This window comes from Lampris incognitus, chromosome 3, assembly GCF_029633865.1.
Source record: "Lampris incognitus isolate fLamInc1 chromosome 3, fLamInc1.hap2, whole genome shotgun sequence".
In the NCBI taxonomy this organism is placed as follows: domain Eukaryota; kingdom Metazoa; phylum Chordata; class Actinopteri; order Lampriformes; family Lampridae; genus Lampris; species Lampris incognitus.
This window is the reverse complement of record NC_079213.1, coordinates 93,521,887-93,545,912: the sequence shown is the minus strand read 5'-3', so window position 1 is coordinate 93,545,912 and position 24,026 is coordinate 93,521,887. Positions and strand designations below refer to the sequence as shown.

The 24,026-nt window shown below is 43.6% G+C and overlaps 1 protein-coding gene across 1 annotated transcript; it reads left to right on the top strand.

Annotated features, from left to right (window-relative positions):
* Positions 1-6,277: 6,277 nt before the first annotated feature.
* Positions 6,278-22,349, top strand: ncln (nicalin). The gene is made up of 15 exons (XM_056276184.1): positions 6,278-6,534; positions 7,223-7,413; positions 8,083-8,227; positions 8,513-8,607; positions 10,244-10,324; positions 12,443-12,546; positions 15,157-15,245; positions 15,401-15,540; positions 16,154-16,380; positions 17,046-17,133; positions 17,241-17,279; positions 17,519-17,682; positions 18,741-18,794; positions 18,988-19,066; positions 19,218-22,349. The coding sequence occupies exons 1-15, from the start codon at positions 6,360-6,362 to the stop codon at positions 19,278-19,280; spliced, it is 1,734 nt and encodes a 577-aa protein (XP_056132159.1). The 5' UTR covers positions 6,278-6,359; the 3' UTR covers positions 19,281-22,349.
* The last annotated feature ends 1,677 nt before the right edge of the window (positions 22,350-24,026 follow it).

Sequence of the window (24,026 nt, the reverse complement as noted above, 5' to 3'; positions counted from 1 at the left end):
CACAAGGTGTGCTAGCATGGACCAGCAGGTGGAGGAGGCATAGTGGAGGTTGAGAGCGCAGCGCGCCCCGCACCCACAGCTCTAAAGGTCTACCGTCCATAACTCCCTTCCCGTCTCTCTCTCGCTCTGCTCGTTCATGTACGTGATCTTTTAGGCGTAACACTGTAATCAGAGTCTCCACCATCTCTGGCTTTTTCGTCTCTGGAGTGACGTCTACCTCACAATATTGAGCTACTGACAGCAAATCTTCCTTTTTAAGCTTATGCAACTCCTTGCGCCCAAAATCACTCCCACAAAACTCCCATACATTGAACGTTGCCATGGTTATCGTTATCAAAATCTCTCAAAAGTCAGGCTAACCAAAAGAGACAATAGTCTCACAAAATTACCTCCAAGGTAACTATTACCAAATAGCCTTACCGACAAAACATATAACCTGCAACAAGAGGTAGCTCATAAATCGAAATATTCCCAGAAATCGATATGAACTGAGCGCACACGACGCTACTCGAAGACCCAAAACCGATACACTGCAGTACACACCAGCAAAACACCTGCCACCATTAGTCCAGTAACTACCAGCTAACAAGCCAAACCAACCCGTTATCAACCTGTAGCCCTATAGCCCGGTTTTTAACCCCAACACACACGACAAATGCATTCACTAACTTCCTTTCTAGCTAGCTTGGTTTTACATACATACGCAACAATCTTGTTTTAAGTGAGAAGTTAGCACCGTGCAGCTATTCTGCACGTAGCTGTATGTCCGTGGCCCACTTCTAAACCTAGCAACAAGGGGCTTTTCCCCAGCTGAATCCAACTCATTTGTGCCTCTTCTCACAAACAGAATGCTTGGCTCCAACTCGCTACTGACGTCTAGTCGCTAACCGGTTTTATCAAACATTAATATGCGTTTAATCTTCGAATAAATCGCGGACGAGCGCCCCGAATTATGTTACAGACTAGTCGGGTCTAGGGGTTAAGGGTTAAACACACAACACTAATCCTAACCTGGAGTGTGTAGAAAAGATGGAAATGAGGAAAAAACAAGAAGAAGGACTGATTTCCAAGACGAGAGAAATAGCGGAGGTGGGCTAGCTTACCGAGGTAGCAGGCTAGCAGTTAGCAGGTCCCTCCGACAAGGCCTCGGCCGCGTGGGTCTCAGCTTCCATAAGCGGCGGACACCGTCTTGGTAGTTTAGTTCAGTTTAGGTTGATGGTGGATGGATCCTCAAAAAAATAAACGAGACTTGGTTTTCTTCAAAGTCCTTCAAAGCTGGAATGGTGTGAACCTGCACCGCATTCTCAAAGTGGCGTATCCTGAGGCGTTTAGGCAACCTCCCGCCATTAAAAAAACTCCAGGAGACGCCCCCGCACCTCGAGGTGACGTCCTCTTATAAACCCTGCCTAACCACACCCCCAATCATTTCTCAACGAAAACCAGCCCAAATAAGTAAGAAAAGAAGAGGGGGAAAAGGCAGCTATAACCCCTATCACTTCCAACACGCACACACACACTTGCTGGTTGTCCATCGTGCCCGATGATGACCATCTTCTTCTATTTGTGTGTCCTTTGAGGACTCAGATAGCAGAAGATACCTGCGCAGAAATGGTTTTTAAAGTGGCATGGGGGGTGCGCTTCTCCCAACGCCACATGACTTGATTGTAGAGGAGATGGTTCCGATGGCAAGGGGGGTCCCTAGACGACCGGCACCTCCACACAACTGCAGGGGGCTGCCGGAAATCCAGTTTTTCGGAAACCGCCTCGAAGCGTACCGCCACAGCTTGCTTTTCTGTTGGGGTAAACTCCCTTAGCCTTATGTCTTCCCAGACTCACCCACAAGGCAACGGGGCAGTGGTTGATAGGTGCCAGGGCGTGTCCACCAGGGTGGACCTGCACACCATATCTCTGGGGCCCACTGCTGCTCCGAGATCCCCTGCCAAGTTAGCCTGGGGCCGCAAGACCCCAGTTACTACGTGTGGCCACGGGGAGGCCTGGCAGGAGTCTTGGTGAAGGAGATGCTATGTACTGGCAAGGGAAGGCTTACACGCTAGGATGCTTCCCTATTCGGCACAAAGGCTAGCCAGCGGCAGCAAGCTAAGGGCAGGAAGGACACAAGCGGGTTGGAAGAACACATGCACCTTCCCTCCAACTACACACTGCTGCACTAGACGCATCACAACACCCTGTGTGTATGTACACACACACACACACACACACACACACACACACACACACACACACACACACACACACACACACACACACATTCACACTGACATATCCCTCTACTTTCAAAAGAGAATGACCTTTCTTTTGGTAATGTGTTAGCTAACCGCTGTCCCATAAGTGTTTGCAGCATCACATCCTCCGGCCTCACGACTCACTGCTTTCATTCATGACTCCCTTTACTAACCTCTCACTCGCACTCCATGTACAGTAATATACAGAAGCAACATTTTCTCATGGCTCTGTTACACAAACGCATAGTTACCATGTTGCTTCATAATGCAAATATGCGCTTGCCATGCAGTTTCCGAAAAACCCGTCTGTCCCCAAACCCATGCTCTAAGCCTAGAAAAAACTGTCTGTCAAGCTTCAGACAGAATGACAGAAACACACACACCCACTGTTTTTTGTCTGTGGGAAAACACTATGTTTTGCACATGGAGAGGAGATGAATCAGATTGAGCAACTGTCTGTATTGCAAAAGTGTGAAGCCACCACAAATCCCCAAGTATAGTTGTTCAGACACAACTTGAATCCTATCTCATGAGCAACGATGGCGTAATGATGCTCTCCCAAAACCAGCAGCACGTCTAAAAGAGCCAGCCAGGCCAACACAAGATGGATCAATTTGATATATCACTGCAGCTCCTAGGAATCATGGGAGAAGGGGGGGGATAAAGACAAATGAAAAACACATTGATAAAATCTGAAACTCAAAAGACAAGTCGGTAGAGACAGACATTTAGGAGAGAAGGAGAGAGTTGGAGTGGAGAGCAAGACGGATGAGAAAGCAAAACAGAGAGATATGTCCAGTCATATGAGCGAGCAGCTCAGAAAGTGGATGTGAAGGCGGATGAGCCATGCCAACCTCCACTGACCGCATTAACGAAACTTAATGCAATGGCTGGCTCCAAGAGGCCTCGTCATCCATTATCTGACTGTTGCCCTGTGCAACCAAATAGGCTCACAGTCTCACCGGCTGCATCTCAGCTGTCACACACTATGCACTCCCCTACCCTTGGTATGATTTCCAGTGACCTTAATGATAACGATGGGTGAATAAATGGTTGACTAGACTAGATACGCTGGCCAAGACAATATTGCCTTTACTCGTCCTTTGGGTGTAAATCAGCACAAACCAGTGAAAGTAAAGGAAAGGACACCAGTTTTTGTTTATTTAGATGCACTCGCTGTCGTTTTGCGCAAACCCCTCTCACTCTATGTCAGCTCACCTTTGAAACCCGTAACAGGCCCTCGATCTCTTCAGCAATCAAGCGGGGCTGTGTGATTTAAAAGTTGCATAGTTGTTTTATTAGCTTATGGTCATTAACAAGGGGATTATGGTGGGCTGCTTTCAGGTAGTGTGTTAGTATGAAGTGAGCTACTCAGAACACCCATTAGGGTCGAGGTAAAAGGACTGCCATTGTGCACTGATGGCAGCGTCTGTGTGTGGAGAAATCAGTGTGGCTCCCAGGTCGAACCCTAAACTACCGATTGGAAAGGACTTCATGTTACAATATCTCTTTGGTATTCCATGATTCTGGCCATTTCTTTGAGCGGCTGAAACGCTCCAATGTGGTCAGCGGTTGAGCAACCTGCCAGTGCGGTGAGAAAATGACAGCATCCTCTGAAACAGGGGGGGCTCCTCTAGAGACACACAGAAATTGCTTACTTACTGCTAGGTAGCTAATCTCTTGTTAATCCGTGGTACTTACCCACACACACTGACTGCATCTTTTGTGTGGTCACACAGAGAAAGTGTTTTTCTGTGGCCAGGGATCGGGGGCAAAGGCTTCACTGATTCAGGACATTCCCAGAAGAAGTGGAAAGGAACGAGGACACTATGAACAGCTAACACATTGTGTGTGCGTTATGTGTGTCTCGGTATGTGTTAGTGGATCTCTGCTGTGTTGCCCAGTGTTTATTGTGGTGGACATATATGGTCACATTCAGAAAATAATACTTTGCGTGTTTGGAAAAGCCCGTTTTTTAAACCGAAAAACGTGACCACATCCACGTTATGTGAGGCACTGTGTCTGATGATCCTGTAATAACAGGATGTGCTGATTTTTTGAGGAATTAACGGCATGTGACATGATTGCTACAATACCACTTAACATCATCCCAAAAAAAGACATTTGTGTATCTTACCAAGAATGACAAAACAACTCTTTTTAAATTGCTACAATGAAATTCTTTTCCTTTCCTCTTTCCTGTTTTTTATTTGTGACTGTTGATGTCTCAAGAAATGTATGTTACTACTGCTCCTGACCATCTGACCAGCTCTGCGACTGATAATTACCTAATAATATATTAAATCATTATTGCTGTATGAGTTTGTATGGCCACACCTAATTAATTTATGCCTTGTTTGCTCCTTGCCCTCTCATAAACATGGGGTTCGGGCATGGATTACTCATACAACAGGAAATAATGACGCCAAGGTCCATTAAATAGGGTGGCAGAACATCATATCAGCATCAATTTCCCATTTAGAGATGGGGGGGGGGTAAGAGACAGAGAAAGAGAAAGTGTGTGCGTGCGTGTGCGTGTGCGTGTGCGTGTGCGTGTGACAGAGGGAGAGGGAATGTGTGTGTGTGTGTGCGTGTGACAGAGGGAGAGGGAATGTGTGTGTGTGTGCGCGCGCATGTGACAGAGGGAGAGGGAATGTGTGTGTGGGTGTATGTGTGTGTGTGTGTGAGAGAGAGCGAGAGAGATAGTGTGTGTGTGTGTGTGTGTGTGTGGGGGGGATAGATTCTGATGTCAGAATCAGAATCAAAATCATGTTTATTGGCCATGTAGGTTTGCACAAACATGGAATTTGACTCCAGTTTCGTGGCTCTCTCAGTGTACTTAACATAGAATAACAACACTACAACACAACAATCTTCAGATTTATACACAAGGATGGCTTTTAAACAGGTGAAATAAGAGGTGGTAAGGTGCAATGATGCAGAGAATATATCAGAGCTGCTGAAATAGATGTTAGCAGGTTACTTACATACTACATGCCTGAAGTAGATGGACATGACAGAGCATACCAGTATATGTACAATGTACAGTTCACAAAATGGTTGGATTTATTGACTGTGTTAAGCATTCATTTGAATGACAGCCCGAATGAATGTCAAGTTTTTAATTTCTACAGACCTGCAGTACCATAACTCATATGTTTTAACTCAGTTTGACTGTGCTTGTTTTATCAATCCATGAACAATTAAAGCCACTTTATTTTTATTCTTACGTTGAATTTGTCTTCTGCACTTAACCCATCTTATTGTATAGAAGTGGGGGGCAGCTGCGGTGCCCGGGGACGAACTCTAGTTATGTCTTCCTATCACCTTGTCAGGGGCACAGACAGGAGTATTAACCCTAACATACATGTCTTTTTGATGGTGGGAGGAAACCGGAGCACCCAGAAGAAACCAACGCAGACACGGGGAGAACATGCAAACTCCACACAGAAAGGACCTGGGACGGCCTGGGGTTCGAACCCACGACCTTCTTGCTGTGAGGCAACAGTGCTAACCACTGGGCCACCGTGCATGCCTGATAGATCATAGGGCGTAAGTGGGACATAATTTCAATCTCTTTGCTTCTGTTTCAGTCATTCACGTTTCAGCTGTCGGAGCAATTTGAAAATCTGTCCTGTGGTCTGATTTGAAGACTCGGTTCTGTGTCTCTACCTCCCCACTTGAGGCAGCCTTGCTTCGTTGCTGTCCACTATTGCTGGTTTACAGCGCCATCTGTCGTCACCATTGATACGTTTCATCAAGAATAGTTGTCCTAGAAGATTCCCGAAGGACCTTTGATAGATTTACGATTGAGATATATTTTGATTTTCATCTAACTGAATAAAAACTCAGTATATTTTGTGTTATTCTTTCATGATCCCAGTCTTCCATAAAGGTTTTTACCGTGTCAGAACGAGTAGTAAGAGATTTATAAACTGTTTTCCTTTGCAGAGGAGGTGGTCGAGTCGTTTGCCTGCTCCAACGTCTCTCTGCCCATTACAGCTGTGCTGTGGCTGCGTTGCTGGCTAGTTTGCAAAACGAGCTGTCAGTGGTGGATTTTCCTGACAGCCAAAATTTGAATTAGTCTCTTGCTTTGCTCCCAGCACAACCGCTACGATGTTTGAAGAGGCTAGTGAGGTGTTTGACAACATGTTTAAATCATCGTTTCCCCTGACGTTCATTGTGTTCATTCCCGCGGTGCTGATTTTGGTGTCGCCGCTCCCGGCCGAGGCGGCGCACGAATTCACCGTGTACCGCATGCAGCAGTACGACCTGCAGGGACAGCCCTACGGTGAGTCACATCCACTCGCCTGTCTCAGCTAGGACTCCGTACACATAGGACAAAATCAACTGGGTTAACTAGAGTTGACCAGCGGATCACTGCACAGATGTCAGCTAAGATCAGCTAACGCTAGCTACCTTCATGTCTTTTCGAGCTAGCCGTCTGCCATGTCAACGATGGCACGCGTATTGATGCCGTCTGCTAGCTAAATTAGCTCAGTTTGCGAACGTTGTGTTTAGTTCCAGTTCTACGGTCGCTCCAAAAGTGTTGAACTGTAGTTTTATCACTCATCCTCATTTGGGTTATTTCTGAACCAGGCACACAGCAGTGATTGTTATGGTGATTGTGAGGACATTTCTGGAAGGTTAAGCAAATTCCACTTGAGGATGAAAGGGACTTTTCTCTTAATCTGCCAGATTGGCCAATGAAATGATAGAATAAGTAATACACAGCCCATATTGTACACTCGATGTCAAACAGAGTTGGATAGATTGCAGTTTATGTTCCAAACGTTTGTCAAAATGGCACGTGAATCGTTTGATTTATACTCAGCCCATCATGCCTACCTGACAGTGGGTAATCGAGGAGTACTCCTGTTTGCATGACAGTAGTAAAAGATGTTGGATTTTTGTTTATTATAGCAATATTATTTGTTTTTAAAAACGGATTTAATGAGTGATATTTGTGATGTCCCCAGGCACTAGGAATGCCATCTTGAACACAGAGGCTCGTACTGTAGAGGCAGAGGTACTAAGTCGTCGCTGTGTTATCATGCGGCTGGCAGACTTCTCCTACGACAAGTACCAGAAAGCTCTGCGCCAGTCAGCGGGGGCTGTGGTTATCATCTTGCCCAAGAACATGTCCGCATTGCCTCAGGACATAGTACAGGTATTCACCCTCGTTACTGTTTCAAATTTGGTGTGAAATCCGAACCCATGACATTGATATTCTGTAGTATTACACTGCCAGTCTCAAACTATGACCAATTTTTTCCTGCATATGGGTGAGTCAGGAAAGCAGATGCAATAGGCATTTTTAGTAACCTACTGAAAGTGGTTATGAAACAAATTTTCTATTTTTGTGTGTCTCACACTGTGCTGTTTAAGTCATGCATTCATTTCCACAGATGATTAATTCTTAATATCACTGATCACACACAAAACTTATTTTTGGATCTGTTTTGCCTTGGAATTTTATTTTGTTGAACACTTGCAGCATCTGTGATAGTCTAGTCATTTTCAAAATGTGCTGCTGATGCAATCTTATCAGAACTTTGTGTCCCACTCAAACAGGAATGGGCAAAACCAGACTTGTAGTGGTGGAGAAGGTTGAAGTAAAAAATTTTGCTTTGTCTCCTTTGCTTTACTTGTCTTTTTTTATCAGCATTACATGTATGTTCACAAATAACACATCTGTGAGGACTGAATAGCTTTGCCATTTTTCCATCTTATTTCTCCGCAGGTATATCAAATTTGGTTCTTTCTGCTGTAACCCATCAACGCCTCATAATTTAGCAGTTCCAGCATGCTTTTCTCTTTTTTTGCTTGTCCCACACAGCAGTTCATGGAACTGGAGCCAGAGATGTTGGCCACTGAGACCATTGTCCCTGTCTATTTCGCCATGGAAGATGATGAGCTACTGTCTATCTACACTCAGACCCAGACCTCCTCCTCTTCCCAGGGGTCCTCCTCTGCAGCTGAAGGTGAGGACTCAGGGACTTAAAATTACTCGTTCCTCTTATGTACTCTGCCCTCAACCTTATAGAAAGGTTCTTTGTAACTGTTTTTTTTTTCTTTCGCTCTGACACTTTCTTGCCCTTTCTGTCTCACTTTCACACTCTCTTGTAAAAGTAGGCAGTGGGTAAAAGAAACATGTCTATGATGAATAATAATTTGTAATATCTGATCATACTGACCTATAATTATGATCAAAGAAAAATTTAATCTTGGTCCTTAATTTTGACTGTCATATGTCTGGCTTTCTTTAGTACTATTGCATACAGCCACAGCAAATGGCTTTCAGATGGTGACCAGTGGGGCCCAGAGCAAAGCTATCAGTGATTGGGCCATCACCAGCCTAGAGGTGAGAGACCCAACTGTAACCAAAAAAGTGAAACTGATTTAGTTGATTACAATGGCAAAATGGTCAAGAAATGTTGCTTTACTGGTAATACAGCATCAGCTGAGTATCTGCATCTAACTAAAGGTCAAAGGCTTGTGCCACTTAATACTGAGATGTGAAAATGAAAATATTGTAAATGCTAATTATTCATCCTTAGATGGATTAATTGTTTTGGTTGTTAATTGTCTTCAATGTTAGAATTCTGAAATAGACAGTTTTTATTAGCTTTGGACAGGGGCAGTGGGGAATTCAGCTCAATTGTAAACATTCTTCCTGCCTCTCCTCCAGTGATTGAAAGGAAACTGTTTATCTGTTGAGACAGTGAATGTTTTTAACATATGTTAAAAAAAACACACGTTCAGTCACAGTGCAATTGTTTTTTTTCCCCTCTTAATTTGTTTAAATTTAATCATTTCATTAAGTAATACTTTCTTGGATTTTACCTGCTAAATTAATTTCTGTATACATGACTATCAGATGTTCAAAATTTTGGCTACATTTGTTTAAAAAAAAAGGTTGCAGTTTAGTTTTTTTATTTAGTCTCACGTTGCCATTTTGATTTCATTCAGATGTCATTTTGAGGTCTTAAATGGCGGCTGGGGGCTCAAGAGGCTGCCCTTTTTATTGTTTGTGGAAATATACATACAGGATGTGTATGTATATTTACACATAATACTTTATTTTACATCCATGGTCAAAATGAAATCCCAGTTTAACAATAACACAAGAATATTCTGTCATAAACATGGAGATCGGTGTCTGTGTAATGACATTCTTCCTGACATTTATGTCTCTATTTAATGAATGCTTTCACACAGACAAACATTTCCTGACATTTCTCCCCCTGCTTCTCTCATGTGGATCAAGGGATTTAGTTGGCCCTGGCCATTATTTTCAAAGTATTTCATCAGAGCCATTTTGAGACTGAAGTGTCTGTTGAAGTGTGTGTTGATCTAAGCAGGTTGTTAAATCCAGAGGGAATAAATGGGTTTAGTCATACTACAGGGGGATTAGGAGACAGACAGAGGATTTCCTTAGAGGGCTTGAGAGGTGGGGGTCTGTGTGTCTGCAACCCAGAACCCTGCTCAAAAAAGCCACCAGACTGTGGCTTCTAATGGACTGCATGGTGCCATAGGTTTCCCTTGTTAATGTATTGCCCACTCTTTTCTATATGTACCACAAGCTTTGTGTAGAACAGAGTAATGCAAGAATGCTTGGTAATGCAGTGGCACCACATGGTTTGAAATGTTTCTTTGTGCTGTTTAATCTTGATAATCAAACTGAAGGTTATATGTGCTGTTGTTTGTGCGACTATGAAAATGAGTCAGTTCGGTAAGGGAGACCTACAAGACGAAGTTTCTTTTTTGAATGCACATGTTTGCATATGCTGCTCCTCTTTTAAAATTGGAAATTGTCCCTCTGTATCCTCATGGCATTGTTTTGGAGAAGTGGACTGTTTTTAAACATAATGTATCGACCACAGCTTCTTGACCGATCATTTCAGAAAACGGAGTGTCAAACTGACTTTTCTCGGTTCTACCATAGTTTCAAATGTTTGACTTGTAGCACTTCTAAGGGGTCTCTTGTTCTTTCTCAGGGTCGTCTGGCTGGGGTTGGAGGAGAGGACCTACCCACTATTGTCTTGGTGGCTCACTATGACTCATTTGGTGTTGCTCCGGTATGTATGTATGTATGTATGTATGTATGTATGTATGTATGTATGTATGTATGTATGTATGTATGTATGTATGTATGTATGTATGTATGTATGTGTGTGTGGTGCTGTTACTGATCCTGATAGACCTTGAAAATATTCAGAACGCTGTTAAACGAAGAGCAGTTTTTCCCGTTAAAAAACGTGCCACAAGCAAATTGATGAAACAGTTTGATTGAACAGTCTGAATCAGCCTTTTGTCATGTTTTTGTTCTCCTGAAAATGAATGTTAAACAAACATCTTGTTTTGATTAGGGGTGGGTAACGAAACCTGGTATTAAATGGGCACTGTTGCTAACTTATTAAAGACTGTAGTACTGATAAGCGCCAACGTTACCATTTCTGCTATTGGCACTGGAGAAATTAAGAAAATGAATTTCCTATTTATTTAGGCTACATAAACGTTATCTTGCATTTTTTATCTCCCCAACTCTGTTTCTAAATTTGTAATAAGATTAAAACATTTGTCTATGATGCATTTTCGCTATTCCCAATCCAGAAGAGAGATCTTGCTCTCTCGGAGCCTGTTGTATTATAGCGAATTCGGGGGGCAGCCCAGGAACTGCCGCAGCCAGGACGTGAACCCGGATCTCCTGCACCACAGGCGACAACGTTAACCAGTCGACTAAAGGGTCCGACCCATTAGCCAAGGGCTGGCGAGTCTATTTATCCGTGCACGTTACACTACCCCCCCCCCCCCTTCGGGAAGCACGTCCCCGCTTCAGCATATCAGCTCCCTCACACCTGGGCGCACGGGCTTTCGATGGCCTCACGGTCTCACCATCCCCCTTCTGACACCAATTGTAGCGTTGCGTGCCGGCGACAAACAGAGACGGAGGCGAAGATTTCAGTTCAGCAGCAAAACAACTGCAACTTTATTTTTCTACCGACGTCTCTCTCTCTCTCAACTCCCAATGCCCAACCCACCGTTCGAAAAATAAAAACCCCTCAAAGTCCAAACTGCCTAGCTCATAGTTCATCTCTCATTGGCCATCCACCTCAGGTATGTTATGTATGCTAGCAGCCTGTAGCCCACACAGAGCTAACTAAACTATACAAACATGGGTTAATTATTAAACATAATGCTCCATCCACACGTGAGAAAATAAAACTATTAATTCTATTCTTAATTTGTTTTGTTTTTGTTTTTTTCCTCTTAAAAATATAACAAAAACAACGGATAAGAGTATCGCTAAAGTGCTACCGGATCAGCAGTATCGGTAAGAGTAGTAGTACCATTAAAATCTTAACGATACCCATCCCTAGTTATAGCATTTATCAAATATTTATTCGACATAGCAGCTGAGTTAGTTTTTTACAGGAATATAAACTGTAGACCTATCTGGAATAAAGATTGAAAGTGACTAATTGTGGGGGCATTCGGGTAGCGTGGCGGTCTATTCCGTTGCCTACCAACACGGGGATCGCTGGTTCGAATCCCCGTGTTACCTCTTGCTTGGTCGGGCGTCCCTACAGACACAATTGGCCGTTTCGGCGGGTGGGATGCCGGGTGTGGGTATGTGTCCTGGTCGCTGCACTAGCGCCTCCTGTGGTTGGTCTGGGCGCCTGTTTGGGGGGAGGGGGAACTGGGGGTAATAGCGTGATCCTCCCATGTGCTATGTGCTCCTGGCGAAACTACTTACTGTCAGGTGAAAAGCAGCAGCTGGCGACTCCACATGTATCGGAGGAGGCATGTGGTAGTCTGCAGCCCTCCCCAGATTGGCAGAGGGGGTGGAGCAGCGACCGGGACGGCTCGGGAGAGTGGGGTAATTGACCGGATACAACTGACAATTGGGGAGAAAAGGGGGGAAGACCCCCCCCCCCAAAAAAAGAAAGTGACTAATTGTGAATAAGAACACCTTAACAACCCCAACTACAAAGTCACGATAATTGTTAATGGATATCCTGGCAGTTATTATTCTAGATATTCAGTATTTTTCAAAAGTGTGCTTTATTCTTATAGTGTCCTTATAGTGTGGTGCATTGTAAAGGTTAACTGTGTGTGTGTGTGTGTGTGTGTGTGTGTGTGTGTGTGTGTGTGTGTGTGTGTGTGTGTGTGTGTGTGTGTGTGTCCGTGTCCAGTGGCTGTCCTATGGAGCAGACTCTAATGGTAGTGGGGTGTCCATGTTGCTGGAGCTGGCACGTCTCTTCTCTAAACTATACACCTATAAGAGGACACATGCTGGGTAAGTGGTGAACCACCTCTTGCTTCCAGCCCTGTGTTGGCTTTAACATTTTCCACCCAGCTTCAAAGTTTGAATTATTAATTTTGGTTGCACCATTAATATAAAAAAAACAAACAAACAAAAAACGAAACATCAAATCAGCAATTTTCACCTCTAATACTTCAACATGGTGAGAAGCAGCTCTTTTAGAAACAGGTTTTTTTTGGACTTGCACAAATATGTGTCTTTTCTAGGGATGTTCCGATCAAGTTTTTTTGCCCCAGATCCTGGTCTGAGTCATTTAATATTGATTATCTGCCAACACCAAATCCCAAGCCGATACTTATATTTTCCTAGATAGTACAGCTGTACAGTGCACAATTCAAGTACATTAAAGTTTACAATTGAATAGCTCTGCAATGCATTAAGAAAAAATTGCCTGCATCCAGGCTGTTCCCTTTTTTCTTTTTTCTTTTTAATAACAATGTAAACAAACTAAAAATATTTTATATGACTCTTATCACAATTCCACTTACTGCATCACTGGTTTTCATTTGATTTTTAACAAAATAACCAAGTAAACAAACTAAAAGATGTTTTTATAAGTAGATCTTATCAATTTCACTTAGTGGCGCATCATAGTAAAGCTAGAACACTCAAAATGAATAATGTAATCACAATTCCACTTTGAAGTGGTATAAAAGTTTAACTTGAACATTCACAGTCACATCCTTACTCTGAGTTGCTGAGTGAACATGCTGTATTCCACTGAGTGCTTATCTTTTAGGTGCTGTATCAAATTCGAGGCATTGAATGCAGCTCTGTTACTACCGCCTCACGAAATGCTTGTATTGCAGACATCACAAGTGGATGTTGGACTGCTTTTGTTTTCCAATTTAAAACAGTTCCACACTGCAGACATTTTAGCCACAGGTATGCCAGAGTACGCTTCTGCATCCTGCCACAAATTGTGCTTACCGTTTACAACATCTGTGTAACAGCTGACGTAAAACGGGCTAGGGTTCGTGCTCGAAATAGCCGACCCTGATCAGTTAAAAAAATGCCTTGATCGGCCCCAGTACCGATCTTTGAGATCGGATCAGGACATCGCTAGTCTTTTCCGTTAGGCTTGTTACATCATGAAATGTTAGCTGACGATTGTCACACAGATAATTGCGATGAATTGCTTGTGGGTTGTTTTTTGTTCATTTTATGCCACTGTTATGGTTTAAGCATGACATAGCGTAATAAACACACCTTATGAAGAGGAAGAGCCATATATTGGTATTAAACATTAGGACACAAGTAAATTAATTACTTTTGTTTACCTTTTTGGCTTTGGAAAGATCTTTTTTTGGGGGGGGGATTTTCCCCCTTTTTCTCCCCAATTGTGCTTGGCCAATTGCCCCACTCTTCCAAGCTGTCCCGGTTGTTGCTCCACCCCCTCTGCCGATTCGGGGATGGCTGCAGACTACCACATGCCTCCTCCGATACATGTGGAGTCGCCGGCCGCTTCTTTTCACCTGACAGTGAGGAGTTTTACCAGGGGGACGTAGCGCATGGGAGGATCACGCTATTCCCCCCCCCCCCCCCCCGAACAGGCTGACCAGAGTGCAGCGACCAGGACACATACCCACATCCAGCTTCCCGTCCGCAAACATGGCCAATTATGTCTGTAGGGACGCCCAACCTAGCCATAGGTAACACAGTAACACAGGGATTCGAACCGGCGATCCCTGTGTGGGTAGGCAATGGAATAGACCGCTACGCTACCCGGACGCCCTCTTTTTTCACACTTTTAATCGAACCAACAAAGCCAAGCTAAATTCCTAGTGCATGTAATGCACAAGTCAATAAAAGAATTCCTGATTCTGATGATAATAATAATAATTGGAACAGGCCTGTTTGCAGTTGTGATGGATGTCAGAGAAGGTTGTTTATTTCTTCAAAACGGATACAATCTCCAACACTAGCACCCACACCAACAATCTGAAAAACATGACATTTTTCCAACAGGCTGTGTCATTGAGCAAGCAGACACATGACAGGTGTACACTCATTTTCTGCTTTTTAACATTAAATATTTGATGCAGTAGGGAAATCTGACTGCCGTCTTCTATGGTATACATACAATAAAGCCAAAACCACTGCATTTTATTGTGGCTCACATTCTCCTTCAAGCCCTTTTTAAGAGCTAATTTGGGTTTTAACTTTGCCCTGGGTTTGTCACAGGATCCTCATCTGACTGAAGTAACCACCAAGACTATTCACTCATATGGAACAGATGCGATTTTTCATTGAGTATGTTCTTGGAGGTGGAATTAAATAGCCCTTTTAAAAGTAGTCTAAGTGGATATTTAAGGGAGTGTTAGTGCAAGTGCAAGGCCAGCACTGTGTGTTGTTCCCATATTGTACTTATTAATTGGAATGAGACAAATGAAAGTCGCTATTCCTTTTGCTCGACTTGTCCATTCAATTGATTTTACCTGACAAAATGGAAACTCTTTTATAGGACCGTAGTCTTCCCTAAGAATAACCAGCTCTTAATCCTCTGGTTTTTATCTGCTCTGGTATGATGGATCCGTATTTTATGTTAGATGAGCTTTAGTTTTTGCTCCTATTCTTTTTCAGGTACAACCTGCTATTCTTTGTCTCAGGAGGGGGGAAGTTTAACTACCAGGGCACCAAACGCTGGCTGGAGGATAACTTGGATCACACAGGTAACGATTAAATAGTCTCATCTCTGGTGGGGATGACCTCTGAAACAGTGTGGAGCACAACCAATGTCCTGTCTGTTTCTTTGGCTTTGCTTGTCTGTATTTTTTTCTCCTTGCCATCTTCATTTATTCTATTCTGTCACTGTGTCCCTCCTTAGACTCCAGTCTTCTACAAGACAATGTGGCATTTGTATTGTGTCTGGACACCCTGGGGAATGGAGACGCTCTGCACCTCCATGTGTCCAAGCCTCCCAAAGAGGGAACTCCTCAGCATGCCCTGCTCAGGGAGCTGGAGATGGTAAGATCCAGATGGCTCAGCACACATTGGTCATTACTATTCTGTCAGTCTTTCTCTTTGAATGGTGGACTAAACTGGTTGACCTTGCAATGAAACCTCGTGAAAATCTGGTTGTTACACTTAACAGCCTGAAACAAAAAAGAAATAGGTTCTTCTCTCATTCAGTGACCAGTATAGGTCTATTTTGTCACTGAATTGCCACACTGGATCAGCCAGCAGGCAGTTGCTGCTAAGAGTTGTGGGCTCCCTAACAAGATGTGATGCCAGCCCCCAACCATGATGCAATAAAGGGCTGTTCATTGCTCGGAGTCCTGTGGAAGTACCCCCCCCCAGCATTTTAACACTAGAACGAGTGGGATTTCACTCCTACCTAAACCACCGGTTTTTAAACTCTCTATTCTGTCAAGATAAATACCCAATTGAGATATTAATGCATTGCATATGTTAGTATGTCTGTTAGGAAATGACTGACACCAAAATTAACATTTTAACTCTTTAATACTATTTTTAAACAATGACCGTCTTGGTCATTCTAAGCCAGCTTTACACAGCCTTGTCCTTATGTTAGTGGCACCCCTCTCTTAACTGCCACATCCCTCCCGTTTCTTCCCAGGTGGTGACCAGCCAGTACCCAGGGGTCAAGTTCTCCATGGTCCACAAGAAAATCAACCTGGCGGATGACACGCTGGCCTGGGAGCACGAACGCTTTGGGATCCGGCGCCTGCCGGCCTTCACTTTGTCTCATCTGTCCTCCCATCGCCTGGCGCAACGCACCAGCATCATGGACGTGCGGTCAGTGTCCCCCTCCTCTCGCCATGGAGCGGGAGAGCCCCCTGCTGGGTGGGTTCATTACTGCAAGTCTCAGAATCACTAATGAAATTAACGTTTCCAATGTAGCTGCCATTTGTTCTGGTTGTGTTGTTGCAGCCCAGCCCGGTGTTCCACCTTACCCATCCCACTTAGTGGCGTCATGCTGTCCAAAGCCCCAGAACCTTCATACACTTGTCTCAGTTTTATAATACACAGTACTATGTCTCTTAGAACATATTAGTGTACTCGCATCTGATCTGGACTGTTGGAGGTGTGTTGGAGGGATGTGTCTTGAGTTTTGGGATTGGACGCCTCCTTTGTGTTGTAAGAGCTCCTCCCTGTGGTCTCTGCTGTTTTCTTTCTATTAAACTCTACTCTTCTCTCCTCTTTCTGTTCTCTGCTATTTTGTCCAGCCATCTCCATGCCTATCTGTTTGTAAACCATTTTGTGTCACCATCACCCACTCAACAAACAGGGTATTTTACTGTTCAGTGTTGTTGTTTTTCAGAAAATATTTCTGTATTTCAGTCTGCCAATTTCTTTGAAGGTTGACTAAATGCAAATGCTCTGTAGCCAGTTTCCCATCTTTCCTTTGGTGACTGTTGCATTTATTTCTGAGCCCTGTGTTGTTTTGTTGCATCAGGGTTTGTCCCCAGGTCTAACTGTCCATGGCCATGTTGTGTTTATTCTTGCAGGCCTCATGTTGACCTCAAGAAGCTTAGCAGGAACACAAAGGTGGTAGCAGAGGCACTGGCCAGAGTCATCTACAATCTCACTGAGAAGGTGTACACACACACACACACACACACAGATTTCAGTTTCAAGAGCTTTTCTCTATTCTTTGTGAATGAAATGTCATCATCGGTCATCTTGTATTCTTGTTTGTATAGGGTGCCCCAGCAGATCTGCAGATCTTCACTGAGCAAATGGTAAGTTATTAAAATTCAGCTTCCCCTTCCAGCCATGTGTAAAAAGTGGCCCTGATGTTGACTGGCTTTCTGCCTAACCTGTGCAACCTTGTGTATTGTGCAGTGATTGTCTTGACTCCATAATGGGTGTATTTGGATAAGAATGTCAGCCTCTATGCCTCTCTCACATCCATCTTTATCATCGACTTCTCCGTCCTACTCTGTCACCATGCGTCTGGTTGGTGCTGCGTCTGCCTTAGCAAGTCCAGGAGGAGCAGCTGTTCTCGATGGTAGACTGGCTGACAGCCCAGCCGCGTGCCGCCCAGCTGGTAGACAAGGACAGCAGCGTGGTATCCACCCTGGAGTATCACATGGGACGCTACCTCAAGGATGTCAAGAGGCACTACGTGAAAGCTGACAAGAGGTACAGTTTACAGTGGCTTAAGGGTACCACTGCACTTGAGCACAGCGATGTATGGAAATTTGTAATGAAATGCAATGCACACTTTGGCCATGGAGTACATTTCAGTGTTATACGTTGATATGGCTGCAGTGAGCCCACACAGCTTGTCAATGGCTCCCTCAGCTCAAAAAATGCAATCTGGCCTTATTGCCGTGCTGACCGTTTTATAAAAAGATAAAGATGGCACAACTGTCCATATGTCATTGTATAAGTCTCCAAATTAGAGATCTATTGTTAGTGAAGCTGCTATGAGAACCAATTTTAGTTAATTAAGAAACATGATTTGTGAGTATAAATCTGAAATGTCATTTGAATCTCTTTTTCATACCCCCCCCCCTCCCAAAAAGATAAACCTCCTGTCAAATTATTGGCACAAGACAGCCCTGACATGAGCAGCTTTTTTTTCTTTTTCGTTTTTTAATGTTATCCTACCTAAGTCCAGTCTCCCAGCAATACAGAAAAGTGAATTTAGGGGCATCGGTGTTTTAATTTCTTTGCCCTTTAACTGAACACGTTGAAGATTCAGTATTTTTACCTGTGTTTTTCTCTGTATGAACTCTTAGTATTTTTAACACATCAGACTTGCATACACAGCAGTACTGTGGTAAATGGGGACATATTGATGTAGTGGATTTGCTCTGTGGCGCTCTTGAAATGGCAGTCAGAAGAATAACTTACTCTGCAGTTTGGTAACATTTTATAGATTTGATCTAAGAGTGTTCAACACAGTCATTCTTCAGTGAGCTGTTTGATTTATAGGCTACATTGTGGCTCGATATTGAATTCGGCATCAGACAATTTTCTGTTTTTCATCATCAGTGGTGCATCAAGCCAGTGACAGCAAAATTAATGCTAAGAAGCCAGAGCTTAAAAATATATTCAAAGTAAATGGCAGGTTGCAATGAATTTTTCAAGCTTGGTTTCAGCATTGGCGGCCATCATACGAAGTGTGCATCAGGAACCTTTTTACTTCTGAGACGGTCTTGATGTAAAAGATTTTTGCTCTCATTCTTCCTCAGGGACCCAGAGTTTGTATTCTATGACCAGCTCAAACAGACCATGAATGCATACAGGTAGGGGATAAGAGAATCTGCCTCCCACCACTGATGCTCCACTGCACTCCCTGTTTTATTTAGCCCTTGAAAGCTACACAGCTCACAGCTATCCATGGAGTCTTAGTTTCTAACTTGAAGCACTCATTTATCTTTGTTTTCCTGCTCTGTCTTCCTGTCCCCTTGTCTCTGACTTTTTGCTTTTCTGTCTCAGAGTAAAGCCTGCTATATTTGACCTGCTGCTGGCTGTCTGTATCGCAGCCTACTTAGGAGTGATGTATCTGGCTATCCAGGTGAGTCACTGCATTCCCTGTTGGTTTTCGAGACATCGTGATTCTAGCTATTTAAATGCAGGCTTTTGTTTAAATAAGCTCCGAGTGTGCATCCACTTCTCAGGAAACAGACTGACATTGTCTCTTCCCCTCCCCCCTGGCCCTTTTCCAGAACTTTGGTGTCCTCTACAGTGTTGTCCGTAGAATCACCCAGCCCAAGACCAAGGCACACTAAGCCACTTCCACTTCCCCCTTTTCTCCGCCAGACTCCATTTCTTTTCCTCAAGTCACCAACAAGCTCTAGCCAATGAGAACACAAAGGCTGGAAACAACAGCTCCTGTGGTGCATCTGTGATGGCTTTTTGAGCCACGTGTATCACCCTTCCCTCTCCCCGAAACAGAATATGATGTCATGTCCTTTCTTGCTGCCGACTTTATTCGCCCATCCATAAACATCTCAGCGGTCAACATATTCAGGACTTATGTTTTGGTCTTCCTTTTGTCAGTAACAAAAATTTAATATCAATTTGTTTTTGATCAAAAATCAAAATCTGGTCTTGTCAGCTGTTATTGTAGCTTTGTCTGAAGTGAACTGAACTGAAGGTCTTGGAGTGCCAGATAGGTGTCAGTGTGTGCTGAGAATACTTCACCTTGATTAGCCTTCAAAGCAGAGCCAAACCATTTGGCGGAAACCTATCCGGACCTCCACATCCCATTTGCACGGATCATTCTTCCTTCCTGTTCTTTACAAGTTCTATCGACCTGAAATGGGTTAAGTCAGTCAGTCTCAATGGCAGCTAGAGTGTGATTAAACTACAGAATTACGCCTGGAATCGGCATTGGAGTGTTTTGTATCACTAACCCCCCCCCCTTTTTTTTAAAATTAATTTTTAAAAAAATTATGTGAAAATGATTCCACTCCAACTCTGAGATAGTTTACACAATACAACCTGTCTCAATGAAATGTGAAATAGTGTGTAGTTAACATGAGTGTCATGATTGCCTTCAGTGATTTTTACAAATGAAACACGTGGCGTTGAGTGGGGGGAAACAAATCCTTGCTGCTGTACGCATCAATCCCCCCTCCACCAAATATGATTATGGTTATAGAAATTAAGCCAGTGGATTTCAAATTGATCATTTTTGTTTTTGCGTCACGTTTTCTTGGTGTTGCATTTGTTTTCTTTACAGTCATCCTTTGTGACTTGATGTCTTATCTATTTGACTGCTCAGTCGCATTGGGCCTGATTCATCATTCGTTTGTTCTTACACACCCATGGGATTTTTTTAGTCATGAGGTTTGTCTCACAGACCAGTGTAGAACCTGGGTAACCCCTTAATTGGATTTTGATATACTCTGTTGATTCCCGAAGGGAAATTCTTCTCTGCATTTAACCCATCCTAGCTGTGTAGCTAGGAGCAGTGGGCAGCCGCCGTGCAGCACCCGGGGACCAACTCCAGTTCATCTTGCCATGCCTCGGTCAGGGGCACAGACAGGAGTATCAACCCTAACATGCATGTCTTTTCGATGGTGGGGGAAACCAGAGCACCTGGAAAAAACCCACCGCAGACACGGGGAGAACATGCAAACTCCACACAGAGGACGACCTGGGATGACCCCCCCCCGGTTGGACAACCCCAGGGTTCGAACCCAGGACCTTCTTGCTGTGAGGCGACAGCGCTAACCACTGTGCCGCCATGCCGCCCAATTTAGACACTACCCAATTTAGACACCAATTGGCTAACACTGAAGTCTCTGCAAGCATGGGTGATGACTTGTTGCAAGAGGTAGGCAGTAAAGGTTAGGGGGAAGGAAATACAAATAACCATCAGGCTTTGCTTCGCACCGTCAGACAATATTCAGAGCTAAAAAAAATCCCATGGGTGTGTAAGAACAAATTCGTACGTACATATGAACGATTGATGAATGAGGCCCAATATTGTTTTTAAGTTTTTTCTTCTCTAAACGGTGAATCATCTGAAATTGACAATGTTGACATCCACTTATCTGAAATTTGTCATCCAGCGTAGATCACAGGTCACATTCTACAAATGTATTTATCTGCTTTATCAGAGTAGGTACATGTCCTTTGTGCGAGGTATTAATGATCTACTGAGCCGATGCCAACACATTATAGTAGTATGAAAATATCCTCCCCTTTACTCCTTTATTCCCCATTTCTCAATGGACGGCTCCCAGACCAGAGCCCCCGTCCGTTCAACCTGACCTTTGGATGGAGTTTAGAAAAAAAAAAAAATCTCAATCGGATGTCATCTTGAATTTTTAACAGGATTAGATTGTCTAGCCTGTTCTTTACTTATTAACACTGTGGATGTTGTTTGACAGTAAACGACACCGAGATGTTGGGTCAAATGGGGGGAAAACGAAATATTCCAAGTTTGACACACCTCATGGAAATTTGGAAGATACCAATACTGGTATTGTATATCATATCTGTATAACGGGCTAAAATGGAGAATCGGTATCGGTCAGTCTGTTACCCTAAAAACCACGAGTAACAATGTAAATAAAAGCAAAACCGCCTGATTTATTGCATTTTGGGCACGTTGGAAGCCAGTATTTCCTTAATGGTGGGGGGGGGGGATTCTGTTGCAATTATTCAACTCATTGAACCCAAACTGATGGCGTACATCTGCACCGTTCAGCTAAAATAACAACTCAGACCGGTACCCGGTATCGGCCCATACTTAAAAGATTCGCACCTGGAATCGGCAGTGACAGTGTTACATTGCTGTTGATGGTGAAAGTCAGCGTTTTGCCAATCCTGCAAAGCATTCATGCTGCAAACGGGGACTCGACTAAATGGTTGCTCCTGGTGTTCGTTAGCTGTAGCGTGTGTGTGTGTGTGTGCGTGTGTGCGTGCGTGCGTGCGTGCGTGGTTTTTTTGGCAGCATTGGCAGCTGATGAGTGCGTGACGCACGAAACAAGCTTGTACTGAAATGCACAAAAGTTTTGTTTTTCCTACATTTATCTTAATATATACATACACATATATACACACATACACACACACAATATATTTCATGTGTTACTGCACGACTTTTGGCTCCCTGCCATCATTGTAACTAGGAAAAAAGGACTGGTTAATGAATGACCTACGCAAGGGAAATAGTGTGTGGTACAACCCTTTTTGACTTAATTTATTGAAGCAGACAATGCTTATCTCTGCACTGAATTGAACGCTCCTATTTCTTCTGTCTGAAATGTCTGAAATTGTCCATGACACTTGATCCTTGCATTGAACATGACATCGTTTATGTACAATTTAAAATAAATGAATTTGCCAAAAGAAAGACACATTTTTTTCCCTTAATTGACATTTTATTATAATGGGGGGAAACATTATGCATTAACACTGGTTGAATGGAATTATTAAAATTGTATTACAAAAAAAGTAAGTAAGTACCTGCCTTTATCGAGTGGTCAGATATAGAAAGTGGTCAAATTCAAATGGCCAACAAGTAGGGGGGCAATGCCAGATCTTCCAGTATGTTCTATCTCTGGTCCAAAAGAACAAACATGTCAAATGATTCTTCTCAGAAATTCACAAAAGATCAAAAACCTCTCCTCACTTTCCTTACTTTTTTTTTTTTTTACCTACTAATGAATAACAAAAATAATAGAAATAAATTACAGTGCAATTTTTATCATTTTCAGAGATGCCTGCTGGGGCTAAAGCTGCATCTCATACTCTTTCCATCTCGACTCCTCCATCACCAAGTCCCAGCCACACTTTAGTTTGGGATTTACATTGATGAGCATTGACGTTAAATACTTTGGATCGTACAAAAAAAAAGAAGACCCAATTTCCCCTCGGGGATGAATAAAGTAGTTCTGATTCTGTACTGTGAGGATCATGTGCAAAGTGTGTCGAATCTGCACCGTGACAGTGAACCGAACCATAAGCCAACACTTTAAATCCTGAAATTTGCAGACTGCCACAGATCTGGCTGGGAAGAACGCAGGATGTGTGACAACCTGCTGAGCGACTGTGTCTGCAGGGCCAGTATGGACAGACTGGGACAGCTCTGGGCAGAGGTGGCGGGAGCATTAACAACCAGTATGCAGTACCTTGGAAGACTTGAGGGACTTAATCCGGATCACAGCAAGGTTACAACAAACCCAGTTCTCCAACTCAGATTTATTCATCCATTATCCAAACCGCTTATCCTTACTCAGGGTCGCAGGGATGCTGGAGCCTATCCCAGCAGTCATTTGGTGGTAGGCGGGGAGACACCCTGGACAGGCCGCCAGTCCATGACAGGGCCGACACACACACACACCTAGGGACAATTTAGTAAGGCCGATTCACCTGACCTATATGTCTTTGGACTGTGGGAGGAAACGGAGCACCCAGAGGAAACCCACGCAGACACGGGGAGTACATGCAAACTCCAGACAGGACAACCCCGGACAACGACCAAGGTTGGACTATCCGGGGGCTCGAACCCAGGACCTTCTTGCTGTGAGGCGACCGCGCTAACCACTGCACCACCTTGCCGCCCCAATTCAGATTTAGTCCCTCTACAATCCGTAAACAAAACCAAATTAATCAAGCCACTCCTCCATTATGTTTATCATTAAGAAGTGGTAGTAGGGGGAAATCAGCTGGACCAGGAGACACATCCTCAGGTTTACTTTCTCTAAGTTGAGAAGGTCAACAGCTAAGCAAGAGCTTCTCAACGCCTTTGGAGGAATTTAAACATGTCTAAACAAAGTCTACGATGTGTTATTATGCACAGCATCATCTGACGTGCTATATTAACTTATAGTACACGTGTATTACATGAATACGATGCTATTTGTAAGTTTGACTTTCAAATCTAATGGGGGGGGGCAGATAATGAAACTAAGCCCAGATGAGCCCGATCTGGAGTGACGAACAAACAACACTATCTGGTCCCTGGGCATCTGGTCATCAACTCACACACAACCAGAAGAGAAGGGACGTGGGATGGG

Coding starts and splice junctions, on each gene's coding strand:
- ncln (XM_056276184.1), top strand. CDS start 6,360: ATGTTTGAAGAGGCTAGTGAGGTGTTTGACAACATGTTTAAATCATCG. Junction 17,280..17,518: donor AGATCTTCACTGAGCAAATG/GTAAGTTATTAA, acceptor CGTCTGCCTTAG/CAAGTCCAGGAGGAGCAGCT. Junction 18,795..18,987: donor CAGACCATGAATGCATACAG/GTAGGGGATAAG, acceptor TTTCTGTCTCAG/AGTAAAGCCTGCTATATTTG.